At 39.1% G+C, this 19,236-nt stretch overlaps 1 protein-coding gene across 27 annotated transcripts in view; it reads right to left on the bottom strand.

Annotated features, from left to right (window-relative positions):
* CLHC1 (clathrin heavy chain linker domain containing 1) overlaps nt 1-19,236 on the bottom strand; it is a 56,687-nt gene that overhangs the window by 15,788 nt on the left and 21,663 nt on the right. For 18 of the 27 annotated variants that reach the window (XM_009442340.5, XM_009442343.4, XM_063788812.1 and 15 more), the window contains 4 exons: nt 18,177-18,378; nt 17,951-18,063; nt 17,174-17,258; nt 14,812-14,918 (listed from right to left, as the gene is read on the bottom strand). In XM_009442340.5, the coding sequence (XP_009440615.1) occupies nt 14,812-14,918; nt 17,174-17,258; nt 17,951-18,063; nt 18,177-18,378 (507 nt within the window). Of the gene's footprint in view, nt 1-14,811; nt 14,919-17,173; nt 17,277-17,950; nt 18,064-18,176; nt 18,379-19,236 lie in introns of all 27 variants that reach the window. The other 9 variants (XM_063788806.1, XM_063788817.1, XM_063788807.1 and 6 more) reach the window with 1 other exon arrangement.

Here is a 19,236-nt window from a genome sequence, read left to right as displayed (position 1 = left end):
CGGGGTTTCACCATGTTGGCCAGGCTGGTCTTGAACTTCTGACCTTGTGATCTGCCCACCTCAGCCTCCCAAAGTGCTGGGATTACAGGCGTGAGCCACTGCGCCCAGCCAGAAAAATAGATGTACACAAAGAAATGAAGAATAGATACGGTATATGCTATGAATGTAAGTATTTAGATGTGTAGTGTTTTTATTCTATACATCAAGTGGTATAATATCACTTGAGAATAGAATGGAGTAAGTTAAAGATACAATCTATAAAACCTACAGCACAACCAAAATAAGACAATAATGAGTTATATAGCTCCTAAGTCAACAAAGGAGAAAAATATTCAATTAATCCAAAAGAAGCCAGAAAAAGCAGAAAAAAGGTTTAAAAAAAAAAAGAAGAGATAAGAGAAATGGAAACAAAATAAAACACACCAGTGAAGTGTGGTGGTGTGGTGGTGCACACCTGCACTCCCAGTTACTCTAGAGGCTGAGGCAGGAGGATCCCTTGAGTCCAGAAGTTTGGGTTGTAATGCACTATGATTGTTCCTATGAATAACCACTGCACTCCAGCCTGGGCAACATAGCAAAATCCTGACTCTAAAAATAAATAAATAAAAACAAAACAAACACGTCAACAACAACATTAAATGTAAATAATCTAAGCACCCCAACTAAAAGGCAAAGACTGTCAGATTGTTGTTGTTGCTGTTGTTGTTGTTGTTTTGAGATGGAGTCTTGCTCTGTCACCCAGGCTGGAGTGCAGTAGTGTGATCTTGGCTCACTGCAACCTTTGCCTCCTGGGTTCAAGCGATTCTCCTGCTTCAGCCTCCTGAATACCTGGGATTACAGGCACTCACCACCATGCCCAGGTAATTTTTGTATTTTTAGTAGAGACAGGTTTTCACCATGTTGGCCAGGCTGGTCTCGAACTCCTGACCTCAAGTGATCCACCCACCTCGGCCTCCTAAAGTGCTGGGATTACAGGTGTGAGTCACTGCTTCTGGCCTCAAATTGTATTTTTAAAAAGTAGGATCCAAGTATATGTTGCTTAGAAGAAACTGATCTTATATATGAAGACACTAATAGATTAAAAGTTAGAGGACTGAAGAAGATAAACCATGCTAATACTAATCTAAACAAAGAAGGAATCACTCTTCTGATTTCAAAACTTACTACTAAGCTACAGTAATCAAGATAGTATACTACTGGCGTGGGGTGGACATCTAGAGCAATGGGATGGAACTGAAAGTCAAGAAATAAACTCTAAATATTTATAGTCAATTGATTTTTGACAAAGAGGTCAAAATTCAATGGATACAAAGTATTTTCCCAACAAGGTGCTGGGAAAACCAGATTATCCTTAAGCAAAAGAATGAAACTGGACCCCTACCTCACATCACACAGAAAAATTAACCAAAAGTATATCATGTATCTGAATGTGTAAAACTCTTAGAAGAAAACAGGAGTAGATCTCTGTGATTTTTTTTTTTTTTTTTTTTTTTGAGATGGAGTCTTACTCTGTCACCCAGGCTGGAGTGCAGTGGCATGATATCAGCTCACCGCAACCTCCGCCTCCTGGGTTCAAGCAATTCTCCTGCCTCAGCCTCCCGAGTAGCTGGGATTCCAGGTACCCGCCACCACACCCGGCTAATTTTTGTATATTTAGTAGAGACAGGGTTTCACCATTTGGGCCAGGCTAATCTTGAACTCCTGACCTTGTGATCCACCTGCCTCAGCCTCCCAAAGTGCTGGGATTATAGGCGTGAACCACCACACCTGGACAGATCTCTATGATCTTAAGTTAGGCAAAGATTTCATAGCTACAACACAAAAGGCAAAGCCATAAAAGAGAAAATTCATAAGTGGAACTTATCAAAATTAAAAACTTTTAACTTCAAAAGAAACCAGTGAAACACTTTTTTTTTTAAATTAAAAAGAGTGAAAAGACAACCCACAGTTGGGAAAAAAATATTTGCAAATCAAGTATCAAATAGGGTTTTAATTCAGACTATATAAGGAACTCTTAAAACTCAATAATAAAAACACAAAAAACACAATTTACAAATGAGCAAAGGACAGACATTTCTCCAAAGAAGACATACAAATGGCCAAGAGACAAGTGAAAAGATGCCTAACATTACTAGTCATTATGGACATGTAAATAAAAACCACAATGAGATACCACTTCACACTTATTAGAAAGTCTATAATCAAAAGATAGATAAAAACACACCCTGTTCATAAGGAACCCTTATACATTACTAGCAGGAATGGAAAACGGTGCAACCAAACAGATTAGCAATTCCTCAAAGTGTTAATACAGAGCTACCATATAATTTAGCTTGGCAATTTCACTCCTAAGTCTCCACCTAAAAGAAATAAAAATATGTAACCACACAAAAACTTGTATACAAATGTTCATAGCAGCATTATTCATAATAGCCAAAAAGTGGGAAAAGCCCAATGACCATCAACTGATGAATGTATAGACAAAATGCAGTACATTCATACAATGGAATACTATTTAGCCATATAAAGAAATGATACATGCTACAGCATGAACAAACCTCAAAAACATTATGCTAAGTGAAAGAAACCTGTAACAAAAAGACCACATAGTGTATGATCCCATTCACACAAAAGGACCAAAGCAGGTAAATCTATACTGACAGCAAATAGATGAGTGGTTGCCTGCAGTTTGGAGAGGAAGAAGAGACCAGGGAATGAGGAGTTAATGGGTACAAAGTTTATTTTTGTAATGATGAAAATGTTCCAAAATTAGGTTATGGTAATGGTTTCCCAACTCTGTATTACAGTAAAATCATTAAATTTTGTGGAGTTTTTCCCACAAAGGCAACATATTCATTATACTAATAGAAAAGAACAAAACTAACATAATCATCTCAATAAATGTAAAAAAAAAGTATTTGACAAATCTAATATCCATTTCTGATCAAAGTTCTCAGCAACCATGAATACAAGAGAATTTCTTCAACCTCATAAACGGCATATATGAAAAACCTATAGCTAATAATTAATAATGAAAAACTAAATGCTTTATCCCTAAGATCATGAACAAGGCAGGAATATCTCCTTTTATCACTTCTATTCAAAACTGTATTGGAGAATTTAGCCAGTACAATAAAGCAAGAAAAAAAAAAAGTCACCCAGATTTGAAAAAAAGTAAAACTGTCTTTATTAGCTGATGACATGATCACTTACACAGAACATCCTAAGAAAGCCACAGAAGTACTAGAACTAACAAAGATTTAGCGAAGTCACAGGATACAAGACCAATATACAAAAGTCAACTGAATTTTTTTAAATCTCTTTTTTAAAAATAGAAACTGTATATCTGTATATATTTAAGGTCTACAACATGATGTTTGATATACATAGTGAAACGATTAATATGTCAAGCTAAGTTAACATATCCATTACCTCTGTGTGTGTGTGTGTTTGTGCATGTGTATTGAGAACACTTATACTCCACTCTCTTAGCAACTTTTTTTTTCTTTTTTTGGGGGGATGGGGTATCATTCTGTCGCCAGTCTGGAGTACAGTGGTGTGATCATAGCTCACTGCAGCCTCAAACTCCTGGGCTCAAGCAATCCTCCTGCCTCAGCCACCCAACTAGCTGGTACTACAGGTATGTGCCACCATGACCAGCTATGCAATTTCGATTATGCAATATAGTATTATTAACTATAGTCAACATGCTGTACATTTATCCTACATAACTCAAACTTAGTATCCTCTGACCAACATTTCCCTATTTCCCCCACCTACCCTGTCCTTAGTTACCACCATTCCACTCTCCGCTTCTATGAATTCGACTTTTTTGGATTCCACATATAAATGAGATCATGTACTATTTGTGTTTCTGTGCCTGGCTTAGTTCACTTAGTATAATGTGCTCCAGGTTTATCCATGTTGTTGTATCTGATGAAAGAAATTAAAGAAGACACAAATAAATGGAGAGATATGCCATGCTATGAACTGGAAGAATTAATATTGTTAAAATATCCAGGAAGGCAGAGCAAGATGGCTGAACAGAAGCCTCCACTGATTGTCCTCCCCACAGGAACAACAAATTTAACTGTCTACATGGCCGGGCATGGCGGCTCACACCTGTAATCCCAGCACTTTCGGAGGCCAAGGCAGGCAGATCACTTGAGGTCAGGAATTCGAGACCAGCCTGGCCAACATGGTGAAACCCCATCTCTACTAAAAATACAAAAATTAGCCAGGCATGGTGGCAGGCACCTGTAATCCCAGCTATTGGGGAGGCTGAGGCAGGAGAATCACTTGAACCCAGGAGGCGGAGGATGCAGTGAGCCGTTGCACCACTGCACTCCAGCCTGGGTGACAGAGTGAGACTCTTGTCTCAAAAACAAACAAACAAACAAACAAAAAACAAAAACAAAAAAACTACCTACACAAAAAAGCACCTTCATAAGAACCAAAAGTCAGTTATGTAATCACAGCACCTGATTATAGCTTCATGTTACTGAAAGAGGCACTGAAGAGGGTAGAAAGACAGTACTGAATTGCCAACTCACCACTCCCCCATCCTTTGGCAGTGGCCATGTGCCATGGAGAACCTGTGCTTGGTGGAGGGAGAGTGCAGTGATTGTAGGACTTCGCATCGGAACTCAGTGCCACCCTTCCACAGTGGAAAGCAACATCAGGCAGAACTCAGCCAATTCTCACGCAGGAAGCACTTAGACCAGCCCTAGCCAGAAGAGAATCATCTATCCCAGCAGGTTGGAATTTGAGTTCTGGCAAGCCTCACCACCACAGACTCAAGTGCTTTGGGGTCCTAAATAAACTTGAAAGGCGGTCTGCACCACAAGGACTGCAAATCCTAGGTAAGTACTAGTGCTGTGCTGGACTCACAGTCAGTGGACTTGGAAGGCATATTACCTAGTAAGAAATCAGATGATGTGGCCGAAGGAGTGTTTGTGCCACCACTCCCCCAACCCAGAGAGTGCAGCTCACAACTGTGAAAAAGAGTCCTTCCTTCCACTTGAGGAGAGGAGATGGAAGAGTAAAGAGGACTTTGTCGTGCAATTTGGATACCAGCTCAGCCATAATAGGATAGGAAACCAGGCAGAGTCATGAGGCCCCTATTCCAGGCCCCCCAAACTCCGGGACAACATTTCTAGACACACACTTGTCAGAAGCGAAGCCACTGTCTTGAAAGGAAGGACCCAATCCTGGCAGGACTCATCACCTGCTGACTAAACAGCCCCTTGGGCCCTGAATGATCAGCAGCAGTAGCCAGGTAGTACATGCTGTGGGTCTTGGGTAAGACTCTGAGATATGTTGGCTTCAGGTGTGACCCAGCACATTCCCAGCTGTAATGGCTATCAGCTGGGTGATCAGCTTCTTCTTGAGAAAAGCAGAAGAGTAAAAAAGACTTTGTCTTGCAGCTTAGGTACCAGCTTGGCCATAGTGAGGAAGAGCACCAAGCAGGCTATTGGGGTCCCCAATTCCAGCACTTCGTTCTTGGATGGCATTTATGGACCTAGCCTGAACCAGAGGGGAGCCCACTGCCCTGAGGGGTGAGTTTCAGGCCTGGTAGCATTCACCACTAGCTGACTGAAGAGGCTTTGGGCCTTGACTGAATATCGGTGGTAGCCTGGCAGTACTTCCTGTGGGCCTGTGGCAGTGCTATCCATAGGGAGAGACTCCTCTGCCTGCGGGAAGGAGAGGAAAAAACAGGAAGGACTTTGTCTTATGGTCTGGGTACAAGCTCAGCCATAATAGAAAACAGTGCCAGGTAGATTCCTAAAGTTTCCAACTCTAAACCCTGGCTCCTGATGGTATCTCTGGAGCCACCCAGGCCTAGGGAACTCACTACCATGAAGGAAAAAAAACAAGCCTGGATGGCTTCACCACCTGTTGATTGTAGAGCCCTAGGGCCTTCAGCAAATGTAGGAGGTAGCCATGTAGTGATTACAGTGGGCCTTGGACAAGACCCAGTGCTGTGCTGGCTTCAGGTCTGACCTACTATATTCCCAGAGCTGGTGACCACAGTGGTGCTTGTGTTCCACCCCTTCTCCAGCTCCAGGCAGCTCAGCACAGATTTGATGCAGTCTAGATCACAAGGACTGCAACTTGGAGAGACTCCATTTTAGGGGAGAAAGTAATGGAAAAGAACAAGAATTCTCTGGCAATACAGAGAATTCTTCTGGATCTTATCCAAAACCGCAAAGGTGGTACCTCTAATGCAGATATGGTTGCAGTAACCAAAAACTTAGATCACAACACCCAAGTCTCCTTCAATATCTGGAAAGCCTTCCCAAAAAGGACAGGTTCAAACAAGCCCACACTGTGAAGACTACAATAAATACCCAGTTCTTCAATGCCCAGACACAGAAAAACAGCCACAAGCATCAAGACAAACCAGGAAAACATGACCTCACCAAACAAACTAAATAAGGTAACAGGGCCAATCCTAGAAAGACAAAGATATGTGACCTTTCAGGCAGAGAATTCAAAATAGCTGTTTTGAGGAAACTCAACAAAATTTAAGATAACACAAAGAAGGAATCCAGAATCCTATCGGAAAAATTTAACTAAGAGATTGAAATAATTAGAAAGAGACAGGCATAAATTCTGGAGTTGAAAAATGCAATTGACATGCTGAAGAATGCATCAAAGTCTCTTAGCAGCAGAATTAATCAAGCAGAAGATTAGTGATCTTGAAGCCAGACTATCTGAAAATATACAGTGAGAGGAGACAAAAGAAAGGAGAATAAAAAAGAATAAGGCACACCTTCAAGATCTAGAAAATAACCTCAAAAGTGCAAATCAAGGAGTTATTGGTCTTAAAGAGGAGGTAGAAAGACAGAGATGGGGTAGAAAGTTTATTCAAAGGGATAATACCTGGCTGGGTGCGGTGGCTCACGCCTGTAATCCCAACACTTTGGGAGGCTGAGGAGGGTGGATCACCTGAGGTCAGGAGTTTGAGACTGGCTGGACCAACATGGCAGAACCATGTCTGTACTAAAAAATACAAAAATTAGCTGGGTATGGTGGCACACCTGTAGTTTCAGCTATTCAGGAGGCTGAGCCAGGAGAATCACTTGAACCCAGGAGGCAGAGGTTTCAGTGAGCCGAGATCACACCACTGCACGTGAGCCTGGGTGACAGAGCATGACATCATCTCAAAAAATCCAAAACAAACAAAAGGGATAATACCAGAGAACTTTCCAAACCTAGAGAAAGCTATCAATATTCAAGTACAAGGTTATAGAACAGCAAGCAGATTTAACGCAAAGAAGACTCTCAAGGCATTTAATAATCAAACTCCCAAAGGTCAAGGATAAAGAAAAGATCCTAAAAGCAGCAAGAGAAAATAAATGACATACAATGGAGTTCCAATATGTCTGGCAGCAGACATTTTAGTGGAAACCTCACAGGCCAGGAGAGAGTGGCAGGACATGTTTAAAGTGTTGAAGAAAAAAAGCATTTACCCTAGAATAATATATCTGGCAAAAAATATCCTTCAAACACGAAGGAGAAATAAAGACTCTCCCAGACAAACAAGCTGAGGGATTTCATCAACATCATACTTGTCCCTTAAGAAATGCTGAGGTGGCCAGGTGCAGTGGCTCATGCCTGTAATCCCAGCACTTTGGGAGACCGAGGTGGGAGGACTGCCTGAGCTCAGGAGTTCGCAACCAGCCTGGGCAACACGGTGAAACCCCATCTCTACTAAAATACAAAAAACTAGCTGGGTGTGGCAGCGTGCACCTGTAGTCCCATCTATTTGGGAGGCTGAGGCAGGAGACTTGCTTGAACCCAGGAGGTGGAGGTTGCAGTGAGCTGAGATCATGCCACTGCACTCCAGCCTGGACAACAGAGTGAGACTCCGTCTCAAAAAAAAAAAAAAAAAGAAATGTTGAGGGGAGTACTTCAATCAGAAAGAAAAGGATATTAACGAACAATAAGAAATTAAAGGTACAAAACTCACTGCTAATAGTAAGTTCACACAAAAAAGACAGTATTATAACACTGTAATTGTGTGTAAATTACTCATATCTTAAGTAGAAAGGCTAAAAGATGAACTGATCAAAAATAATTACTACAAAAACTTTTCAAGACATTGACAGTACAATAAGATATAGATAGAAACAACAAAAAATTAAAAAGCTAGGGGACAAAGTTAAAGTCTAGAATTTTTATTAGTTTTCTCTTTGCTTGTTAGTTTTTTGTTTGTTTATGCAATCAGTGTTGTCATCAGTTTATAATAATGGGTTATAAGATATTATTTGCAAGTCTCATGATAACCTCAAATCAAAAAGCATACAATGGAGACTCAAAAAATAAAAAGCAAGAAATTCAAACATACCACCAGAGAAAATCATCTTCACTAAAAGAAAGACAGGGAGGAAGGAGAGAAGGAAGAGAAGACCATAAAACAACCACAAAATAACAAAATGACAGGAGTGAGTCCTTACTTAATATCAAGTGAATGTTAGCAGACTAAACTTTCCAATCAAAAGACATAGAGTGGGCCAGACACAGTGGCTCACACCTGTAATCTCAGCACTTTGGGAGGCCAAGGCAGGAGGATTACCTGAACCCAGGAGTTCAAGATCAGCCCAGGCAACATGGTGAGACCTTGTCTCCACAAAATTAGCCAAGTGTGGTGGTGCATGCCTGTGATCCCAGCTACTTGACAGGGCGAGTGAGATGGTAGGATCACTTGAGCCCAGGAGGTTGAGACTGCAGTGTGCTGTGTTCATACCACTGCACTAAAGCCTGGGTGACAGAAAAAGACTGTCTTAAAAAAAAAAAAGAAAAAAAAAACAGTGGCTGAGTAGATAAAAAAATAAGACCCAATGATCTGTTGCCTACAAGAAACACTTCATCTTTAAAGACACATATAGACTGAAAATAAAGGAATGGAAAAAGATATTCCATGCAAATGGAAACCAAAAAAGAGCAGAAGTAGACAAAATAGATTTCAAGATAAAAACTATAAAAAGAGACAAAGAAAGTCATTATATAATGATAAAGGGGTCAATTCAACAAGAGGACATAACAATTGTAAATATATATGCCCCTAACACTGGAGTACCCAGCTACATAAAGCAAATATTATTAGTGCTAAAGAGAGAAATAGACCCCAATACAATAATAGTTGGAGAATTCAACACCCTCACTTTCAACACTGGACAGATCATCCAGGCAGAAAATCAACATAGAATCATCAGACTTGATCTGCACTATAGACAAAATGGATCTAATAGATATTTACAGAACGTATCACCCAACAGCTGAAAAATACACATTCTTCTTCTCAGCACATGGGTCATTCTCAAGGAAAGACCATATGTTAGGCCACAAAGCAAGTATTAAAACATTCAAAAAATTGAAATAATATCAAGCACCTTCTCTGATCACAGTGAAATAAAACTAGAAATCAATAATAAGAGGAATTTTGGAAACCATACAAATATGGAAACTAAACAATATGCTCCTGACTGACCATACACAGGTCAATGAAGAGATTAAGAAGGAAATTTAAAGATTTCTTGAAACAAACAATAATGGAAACACAACATACCAAAACCTATAGGATAACAATGAAAGCAGTACTAAGAGAAAAGTTTATAGCTATAAGTGCTTACATCAAAAAAGAAGAAAAACTTCAAATAAACACCCTAATGATGCATCTTAAAGAACTAGAAAAGCAAGAGCAAACCAAACCCAAAGTTTTTAGAAGAAAAGAAACAATGAAGATCAGAGCAGAAATAAATGAAATTGAAATGAAGAAAACAATTATAAAAATCAATGAAGAGTTTAAAAAAGAAAAATTGACAAATCCTTAGCCAAAGTAAGTACGAAAAAAAGAGAGAAGACCTGAGTAAATAAAATCAGAGATGAAAAAGGAGACATTCCAACCAATACCACAGAAATTCAAAGGAGCCTTATAGGTTACTATGAGCAACTATATGCCAATAAATTGGAAAACCTAGAAGAAATGAATAAATTCTTAAGACACATACAACCCACCAATATTGAACCATGAAGAAATCCAAAACCTGAATAGACCAATAAGTAATGAGATTGAAGCTGTAATATAAGGTCTCCCTGAAAAGAAAAGCCCAGGACCTGATGGCTTCACTTCTGACTCTACCAAACATCTAAAAAAGAACGAATACATATCCTACTCAAGCTATTCCAAAAAATAGAGGCAGAGGAAATACTTCTAAACTCGTTCTACAAGTCCAGTATTACCCTGATACCAAAACCAGACAAAGACACATCAGAAAAGAAAACTACATGTCAATAATTCTGATAAACATTGATGCAAAAATCATCAACAAAATACTAGCAAACCCCAATAACACATTAAAAAAATCGTTCATCATAACCAAGTGGGATTTATCCTAGGGATGCAAGGATGGTTCAACATACACAAATGAATCAATGTAATGTATCCTATATCAACAGAATGAAGGACAAAAACCATATAATAATTTCAAGAGATGCTGAAAAAGCATTTAATAAAATTCAACATTCTTCATGATAAAAACCAGAAAAAAATCTGGGGATAGAAGGAATATACCTCAACTAATAAAAGCCATATATGACAGAACCACAGCTAGAATCATACTGAATGGGAGGAAACTGAAAGCCTTTCCTGTAAGATCTGGAACACAACAAAGATGCCCACTTTCACCACTGGTATTCAACACAGTACTGGAAGTCCTAGTTAGAGCAATCAGACAAGAAAAAGAAATAAAGGGCATCCAAATTGGAAAGGAAGAAGTTAAATTATCTTTGTTTTCTGATGATGTAATCTTATATTTGAAAAAAAAAAAAAACCTAGCTGGGCGTGGTGGCTCATGCCTGTAATTCCAGCACTTTGGGAGGCCGAGGTGTACGGATCACCTGAGGTCAGGAGTTTGAGATCAGCCTGATCAACATGGAGAAACCCTGTCCCTACTAAAAATACAAAAATTAGCCAGGCCTGGTGGCAGGTGCCTATAATCCCAGGTACTCGGGAGGCTGAGGCAGGAGAATTGCTTGAACCCAGGAGGCGGAGGTTGCAGTGAGCTGAGATCGCGCCATTGCACTCCAGCCTGGGGGACAAGAGTGAGACTCTGTCTCAAAAAAAAAAAAAAAAAAGTAAAAGAAAAAAATCTAGAGACTCCACCAAAAAACTATTAGAGGCCAAGCATGGTGGCTAACACCTGTAATCCCAACACTTTGGGAGGTCAAGGCGGGCTGATCACTTGAGGTCAGGAGTTCAAGACCAGACTGGCCAACATGGCAAAACTCCATCTCTACTGATAATACAAAAAAGTTAGCTGGGCATGGTGGTGCACGCCTGTTGTCCCAGTGACTCGGGAGGCTGAGGCAGGAGAATCACTTGAACCTGGGAGGCGGAGGTTGTAGTGAGCTGAGATTGCACCACTGCACTCCAGCCTGGGTGACAGAGTGAGACTCAGTCTCAAAAAAAAAAAAACTATTAGAACTGATAAACTCAGTGAAGTTGAAAGATACAAAATCAACATATAAAAATCAGTGCATTTCTATATGCCAACAACAAACAATCTGAAAAAGAAATTTAAAAATGTAATCCTGCTTATGATAGCCACAAATTAAATACCTAGAATTAACCAAAGCACTGAAACAGCTTTACAACTAAAACTATAAAACACTGATGAAAGAAACTGAAGAGGACACACAAAAAATGGAAACATATGCCATGTTCATGGATTGGAAGAATCAGTATTGTTAAAATGTCTATACTACCCAAAGCAATCTACAGATTTAATGCAATCCCTATCAAAATACCATGAAATTCTTCACAGAAATAGAAGAAACAACTCCCAAATTTATATGGAACCACAAAAGACCCAGAACAGACAAAAACCATCCTAAGCAAAAAGAACAAAACTGGAGGAATCACATTATCTAACTTCAAATTCTACTACAGAGCTATAGTAACCAAAACAGCATGGTAATGGAATAAAAACAGATGCACAGTCCAATGGAACAGAATAGAGAACCCAGAAACAAATGCACATACCTAAAGTGAACTCACTTTTGACAAAGGTGACAAGAACATATACTGGGGAAAAGACAGTCTCTTCAGTAAATGGTGCTGGGAAAACTGGATATCCATATGCAGAAAAATGAAACTAGGCCCCTATCTCTTATCATAGAAAAAACCAAATCAAAATGCATTAAATATTTAAATCTAAGACCTCAAACTATGAAACCACTACAAGAAAACATTGGGGAAATTCTCCAGGACATTGGTCTCGGCAAAAATTTCTTGCATAATACCCCATAAGCACAGGCAATTGAAGAAAAAAATGGACAAATGGGATCACATCAAGGTAAAAAGCTTCTGCACAGAAAGGATACAACCAACGAAGTGAAGAGACAACCCACAGAATGGGAGAAAATATTTGCAAACTACCCATCTAACAAGGAGTTCATAACAAGAATTCATAAGGAGCTCAAACAACTCCACAGGAAAAAAATCTAATAATCTGATTAAAAATGGGCAAAAGATGGCCAGGTGAGGTGGTTCACGCCTGTAATCCCAACACTTTGGGAGGCCAAGGCGGGTGGATCACCTAAGGTCGGGAGTTAGAGACCAGCCTGACCAACATGATGAAACCCCATCTCTTCTAAAAATACAAAATTAGCTGGGCATGGTGGTGCATGCTTGTAATCCCAGCTACCAGGGAGTTTAAGGTAGGAGAATCACTTGAACCTGGGAGGCGGAGGTTGCGGTGAGCCGAGATCATGCCATTGCATTGCAGCCTGGGCAACAAGAGGGAAACTCTGTCAAAAAAAGAAAAGACAAAATATTTGAATAGACATTTCTCAAAAGAAGACATACAAATGGCAACCAGGCATATGAAAAGGTGCTCCACATCATTGATCATTAGAGACATACAAATCAAAACTACAATGAGATATCATCTCAGCCCCCTTAAAACAGTAGCTTTTATCCAAGAGTCAGGCAATAAGAAATGCTGGCAAGAATGTGGAGAAAAGGGAACCCTTGTACACTGTTGGTGGGAATGTAAATTAGTACAACCACTATGGAAAACAGTTTGGAGGTTCCTCAAAAAACGAAAACTTGGGTCACCATATGATCCAGCAATCCTATGATTATACCATATGATCAACAATCCTATGATTAATGCAGTGCTATTCACAATAGCCACGATTTGGAAGCAACCTAAGTGTCCATCAACAGACAAATGGAAAGAAAATGTGGTACGTACAGGCAATGGAGTACTATTCAGTCATAAAAAAGAATGAGATCCTATCATTTGCAACAACATGGATGGAACCAGAGGTCATTATGTTAGGTGAAATAAGCCAGGCACTGAAGGACAAACTTCACATGTTCTCACTTGTTGGTGGAGTTAAAAATAAAAACAATTGAACTCATGAACATAGTAGAAGGACGGTTACCAGAGGCTATGAAGGGTAGTAGGGGAGTTGGGTGGGGGAGTTGGGCTGTTTAATAGGTTAAAAAAAATAGCTAAATTGTTAAAATGGCCATACTGCCCAAAGCAGGGAAATCTACAAAGCAGGGAACTACAAAATCACAATGAGATAACATCTTACACCAATCAGAATGGCTATTAATAAAAAGTCAAAAGGCAACAAATGTTGGAGAGGATGTGGAGAAAAGGGAACACTTTTACATTTTTGGTAGGAATGTAAATTAGTATAATCTCTATGGAATACAGTACGGAAATTTCTCAAAGAGCTAAAAATAGAACTACCATTCAATCCAGCAATCCCGCTACTGGGTATCTACCCAAAGGAAAATAAACCATTATATGAAAAAGACACCTGCATTCATTATGTTTACCACAGCACTATTCACAATAGCAAAGTCAGAGAATCAACCTAAGTGTCCATCAAGGGATGATTGGATAAAGAAAATACACACACACACACACACACACGCACACACACACACACACACACCACAGAATACTACTCAGCCATAAAATAAAACTGAACGCCATTATCCTAAGTAAAATAAATTAGGGCGAGAGAACTAGGAAGTAGCAGGAAGAGAGGGATACTGAGGGGCATGAGGGAACTTTTGAGTGATAATCTCATGGGTGTATGCATATGTCAAAGCTTACCAAATTAGGCTGGGCACGATGGTTCACGCCTGTAATTCCAGTACTTTGGGAGGCCAAAGCAGGCAGATCGCCTGAGGTTAGTTCGAAACCAGTCTGGCCAACATGGGAAACCCCGTCTCAACTAAAAATACAAAAAATTTAGCTGGGTGTGGTGGCACACACCTGTAATCCCAGCTACTCGGGAGGCTGAAACGGGAGAATCGTTTGAACCTGGGAGGCAGAGGTGGCAGTGAGCCAAGACTGTGCACTGCACTCCAGCCTGGACAACAAGAATGAAACTCTGTCTCAAAAAAAAAAAAAAACTTACCAAATTTTGTACTTTAATATGTACAATTTGTTGTATTATGTCAATTTACCACAAGGAAGCTGTGCTTTAAAAGGATGTGGAGCAAATTTGACAAAGTATTAACATTTATTAAATCTTGATAGTGAGTACATGGGTGTTAATGTTTCTCCATACTTTTCTGTATACTTAAAATCATTCATAATGTAATTTAGAAAATCTAATCAAATCCCTAATGTTACTGCTAAGCAAACTGAGTAAATGGTAGAGATAGGGCTGGGGCCTAGATCTTTAGTCTCCCAGTTTAATGCTTTTTCTATTTTATGAGAGAAAAAGTAGTAAATTTTCATACATATATAAGGTTCAGAGAGAAATGCTTACCCTTAAATGTATTCATTGTACCAATGTTTCGAAGAATTCTTCTAGGACTGTTTGCTGCATAACAAGCTGCCTTTTCATATTCACCAAGTGAGATTAACTCATTAAATCTATAGCCATCACATTTTATAATGCATTATAATGACACAAAGAAAAAGAGAAAAAACTGATTAGAAATGTTTAATACAGACTAAATATAGTGGCATAACGATATGGAAAAACAAAAAGGAATTCTAATACACTATAACTAGAATAATTCACACTGTAAGATGTTCTTTGAAATCCTTCTCTATTACTCTGTTGGGTTTTTTTTAAGTCTCAGAATAAAACTCCCACCTGCTAGCTGACTTTGAACATGATCCTAAACTTTATTCCTATAGCACTTACAGCAAGCCATAGAGAATGGAAGAAAGAACTTGAATTTATTATGAACTCAGATTTTTTTCCCTGCATATCATCTCCACATGAAAAAGTACTGGCATCAGAGGAAAGAAGGGCAATCTGCTTAGAAACATCACCTAAAGGAAATATTAATTGAAGATAGAAGCTACCAAATTGGGCCGGGCATGGTGGTTCATGCCTGTAATCCCAGCACTTTGAGAGGCCGAGGATGGGGGATCACGAGGTCAGGAGATCGAGACCATCCTGGCTAAGATGGTGAAACCCTGTCTCTACTAAAAATACAAAAAAAAAAAAAAAAATTAGCCAGGTGTGGTGGCATGTGCCTGTAGTCCCAGCTGCTCAGGAGGCTGAAGCAGGAGAATCACTTGAACCCGGGAGGCAGAGGTTGCAGTGAGCCAAGATTGTGCCACTGCACTCCAGCCTGGGCGACAGAGCGAGACTCCGTCTAAAAAAAAAAAAAAAAATGAAGCTGCCAAACTGGAGATCAAGAGGTGTCCTTGGTATTCAGAAGCCTATGTTGTTCTGCCAGGCAACAGGCTCCCAATCGAAGATTAGCACAAGAAGGAAAGATAATAGTTAAGATAACTTAAGCCTCTACTCCTCTTCCTATGGCAAAAGGTCTTCAAATCAGTCCTTACCTCACAATTAATAAAACTATGATAAACAGAAGTTACATAGTGCTGCAAATGAATGTGGAGCCCCAGGCGGAAAACCCACTGAAGTAATATTAAGCAAAATACATAAAACTTTCAATCTCAACAAGGGTTTTTCTCTCATATCAAACTGTCAGACTTAGAGAAGCATTACAGTGTAAGGAAATAACATGAGCTTTTGTGCTCTGCCCAAAATTATATTTACCCCCTTCTTTTTACCATACCAACAATCCAATTAACAGTTGAAAACTGTTTAACATATAAAGACCAGGAATATTACATATATTCGTTACAGATAAGTGTCATAGCCTATGAATTAACCTCTTAAAGAATATAGTCTTACTATGTATTAAAAATGTTTAAAAATGCTCCTGCATGTTAAACACCAGGGGAGCAACTGTGAGGGGAAAAAAGGAGGGAAAAGGAATTGAAGATAGGAGGAATGATACACAGTGGGATGTCAACTGTAACAAACTTCTACAAAAAGTGCTAAAGTAAATACGGCAAAATGTTAATTTCTTGCTAAGTTGGTACACAGAATAACATTTTGTTAATGCTATTGTCTGTATTTTTTATGTATACTTGAAATATTTGATGAAAGTAATATTTGATAAAAAGTAAACAAAGTAAAAAAGAATATAGTCTTAAATCTCTTTAATCTTATATACTATATATAATAACTTAAGTATTAGGGAGAAATATGCCTTCTTAGTAAGTCAGGGGATAGAAGTAATGAGAAAGAAAGGACTGAATTGGCTAGAATAATCTGAATCAGGAAGACATTCTCAAAAACATTTTGTAACATCAGGTTGATAGCTAGGAAATGTAAGAAAAATACAGGCTGGGTTTCCCTTATCCTAAATGCGTGGGACCAGAAGTGTTTTGGATTTCAGATTTTTTCATATTTTGGAATATATGCATGTACATAATGAGATATCTTGGGGATGGGATCCAAGTCTAAACACAAAATTTATATTTCATATATACCATATACACATAGCCTGAAGGCAATTTTATATAATATTTCTAATAATTTTGTGCATGAAACAAAATTTGTGTACATATTGATCCATCAGAAAACAGAGGTGTCACTATCTCATGTCAGTACTCAAAATTTTTTGGATTTTGGAGCATTTCAGATTTCAAATTTTTGGATTAGGAATGCTTAACCTGTATAAATAAAACATATCAACATTATAATCCTCTTATCTCCTCTGAAAAATCTCCTAGATTCCCAATCTGGTATGTTATTCACAAAGAATCTATGAAAAAATATAATTCTGAAAAATTAAAGCTTTTAAAATATTTGCCTTTCAATGTAGTGAAGCATAATTTCAGCTTCTTTTGCCCTGCGTGGATCATCTTCCATTAGTTCTTCAACAATGCCTTGGTCACCTGTAAATATTGAAAGTACTACTGGAAGATATTTAAGGTTACTTACCAATAGAAAACAATAAACATACATGTGTTTAATACCAACAACTTATTGCTATGGCTCCTAACAGCAGCAACCTCTTCCTAAACTTAGTGGCCTCCCCGTCCCTTTCCTCTTTTTTTTTTTTTTTTTTTTTTGAGACGGAGTCTGGCTCTGTCACCCAGGCTGGAGTGCAGTGGCCCGATCTTGGCTCACTGCAAGCTCCGCCTCCCGGGTTCACACCATTCTCCTGCCTCAGCCTCCCGAGTAGCTGGGACTACAGGTGCCTGCAACCACACCCGGCTAATTTTTTGTATTTTTTTTAGTAGAGACGGGGTTTCACTGTGTTAGCCAGGATGGTCTCGATCTCCTGACCTCGTGATCTGCCCGTCTCAGCCTCCCAAAGTGCTGGGATTACAGGCGTGAGCCACCGTGCCCGGCCTCCTCTTTATTTTGATGTACATTTTCAGGCATTCTGTCTTTGGCTCACCAAGTCTATTCTTTACTAATTACCTGTTAGCTGTTGAAGGAAGAAACCCATAGTGTAACAGACAACCAGCTGAAGTATGATTTTGCTTTATTTAAACTCAGCCTAAGAAAACCCCATTCTAACTTGCTAGCGAAAAAAATTTCTTCCATTATTGGTACTAATTTAAAAATATAGATAATCTACCTTGTAAATATTTGGTTTTCTGAATTTGCTCCACAAAGTCTTGAAATGGGCTACTCATATCAGATTTTACCCATGAAGTAAGTGCCTGTGAAATTATCTGCAGTCTTTGATGGCTAAAAAGATAAAAAACGTCAATAACACACTGAGCCTAAAATCAAATGGTGGAATATTAGAATAAACACAAATAAAACTCCAAACTTTAAAAACATATAATCAACTTCCATACCAAAACTGTAATTTTTTGTTCAGATTTTCAGCTACATCTCGCCGTTTTAATAACACAATCATTTCTTCATCTAAATCAGCCTTCCTCTGAGCTGGCACATATTTTATCAACATAGCTTGTTTAATTTCTGCATATTTATCTTCAAGATGTTTCATGTATTTAGTGAGAGCATCTAGATTCATGGATTCTTGAAGAGTCATGCCTATGGGGAAAGGGCACAAATCAAACACGACAAGCCATGTGTGGGACGCTTGTGCTCAAAGAGCAAGTCTTAGAAAGACAGTTCACTATGTTAAGAAACAATTTAGAAATGATAGTATGTACTTATAGCTTACTGAACATAAGTAAAATTAGCATAAACTTGTGAATGGCTAGCAGGTTATTTATTTATTTATTTATTCATTTATTTAATACAGACAGGGTCTTGCTATGTTGCCCAGGCTAGTCTTAAAACTCCTGGGCTCAAGCAAGCTGCCCACTTCAGCCTCCCAAAGTGCTGGGATTACAGGCGTGAGCCACTGTGCCAGGCCAGGCTAGCAGTTTTATTTTATTTTATTTTATTTTATTTTTATTTATTTTTTTTTTGAGATGGAGTCTCACTCTGTCACCCAGGCTGGAGTGCAGTGGTGCAATCTCAGCTCACTGCAACCTCTGCCTCCCAGGTTCAAGCAATTCTCCTGCCTCAACTTCCGAGTAGCTGGGACTATAGGCGCCTGCCACCATGCCCGGCTAATTTTTGTATTTTTAGTAGAGATGGGGTTTCACCATGTTGGCCAGGCTGGTCTTGAACTCCTGACCTCAAGTGATTCGCTCGCCTCGGCCTCTCAAAGTGCTGGGATTACAGGTGTGAGCCACCACACCCAGCCTCAGGCTAGCAGTTTTAAACATTATCAATGAAGACTCGGTGAAGACTGAGAACACACAAACCCTAGCATCTGAAAAAAAATTTTTTAGTGATTTCATTAACACACTCTGAAGACCCGTAAATATCACTGTTACTCAGTAACGCCACGAGCTTCTGCCTAACAATTCAGGATTTGTCAACAGATTTCTCTCTAAA

The sequence above is a fragment of the Pan troglodytes genome, chromosome 12, assembly GCF_028858775.2.
Source record: "Pan troglodytes isolate AG18354 chromosome 12, NHGRI_mPanTro3-v2.0_pri, whole genome shotgun sequence".
NCBI classification, from domain to species: Eukaryota; Metazoa; Chordata; class Mammalia; order Primates; family Hominidae; genus Pan; species Pan troglodytes.
This window is presented reverse-complemented; position numbering and strand designations above follow the sequence as displayed.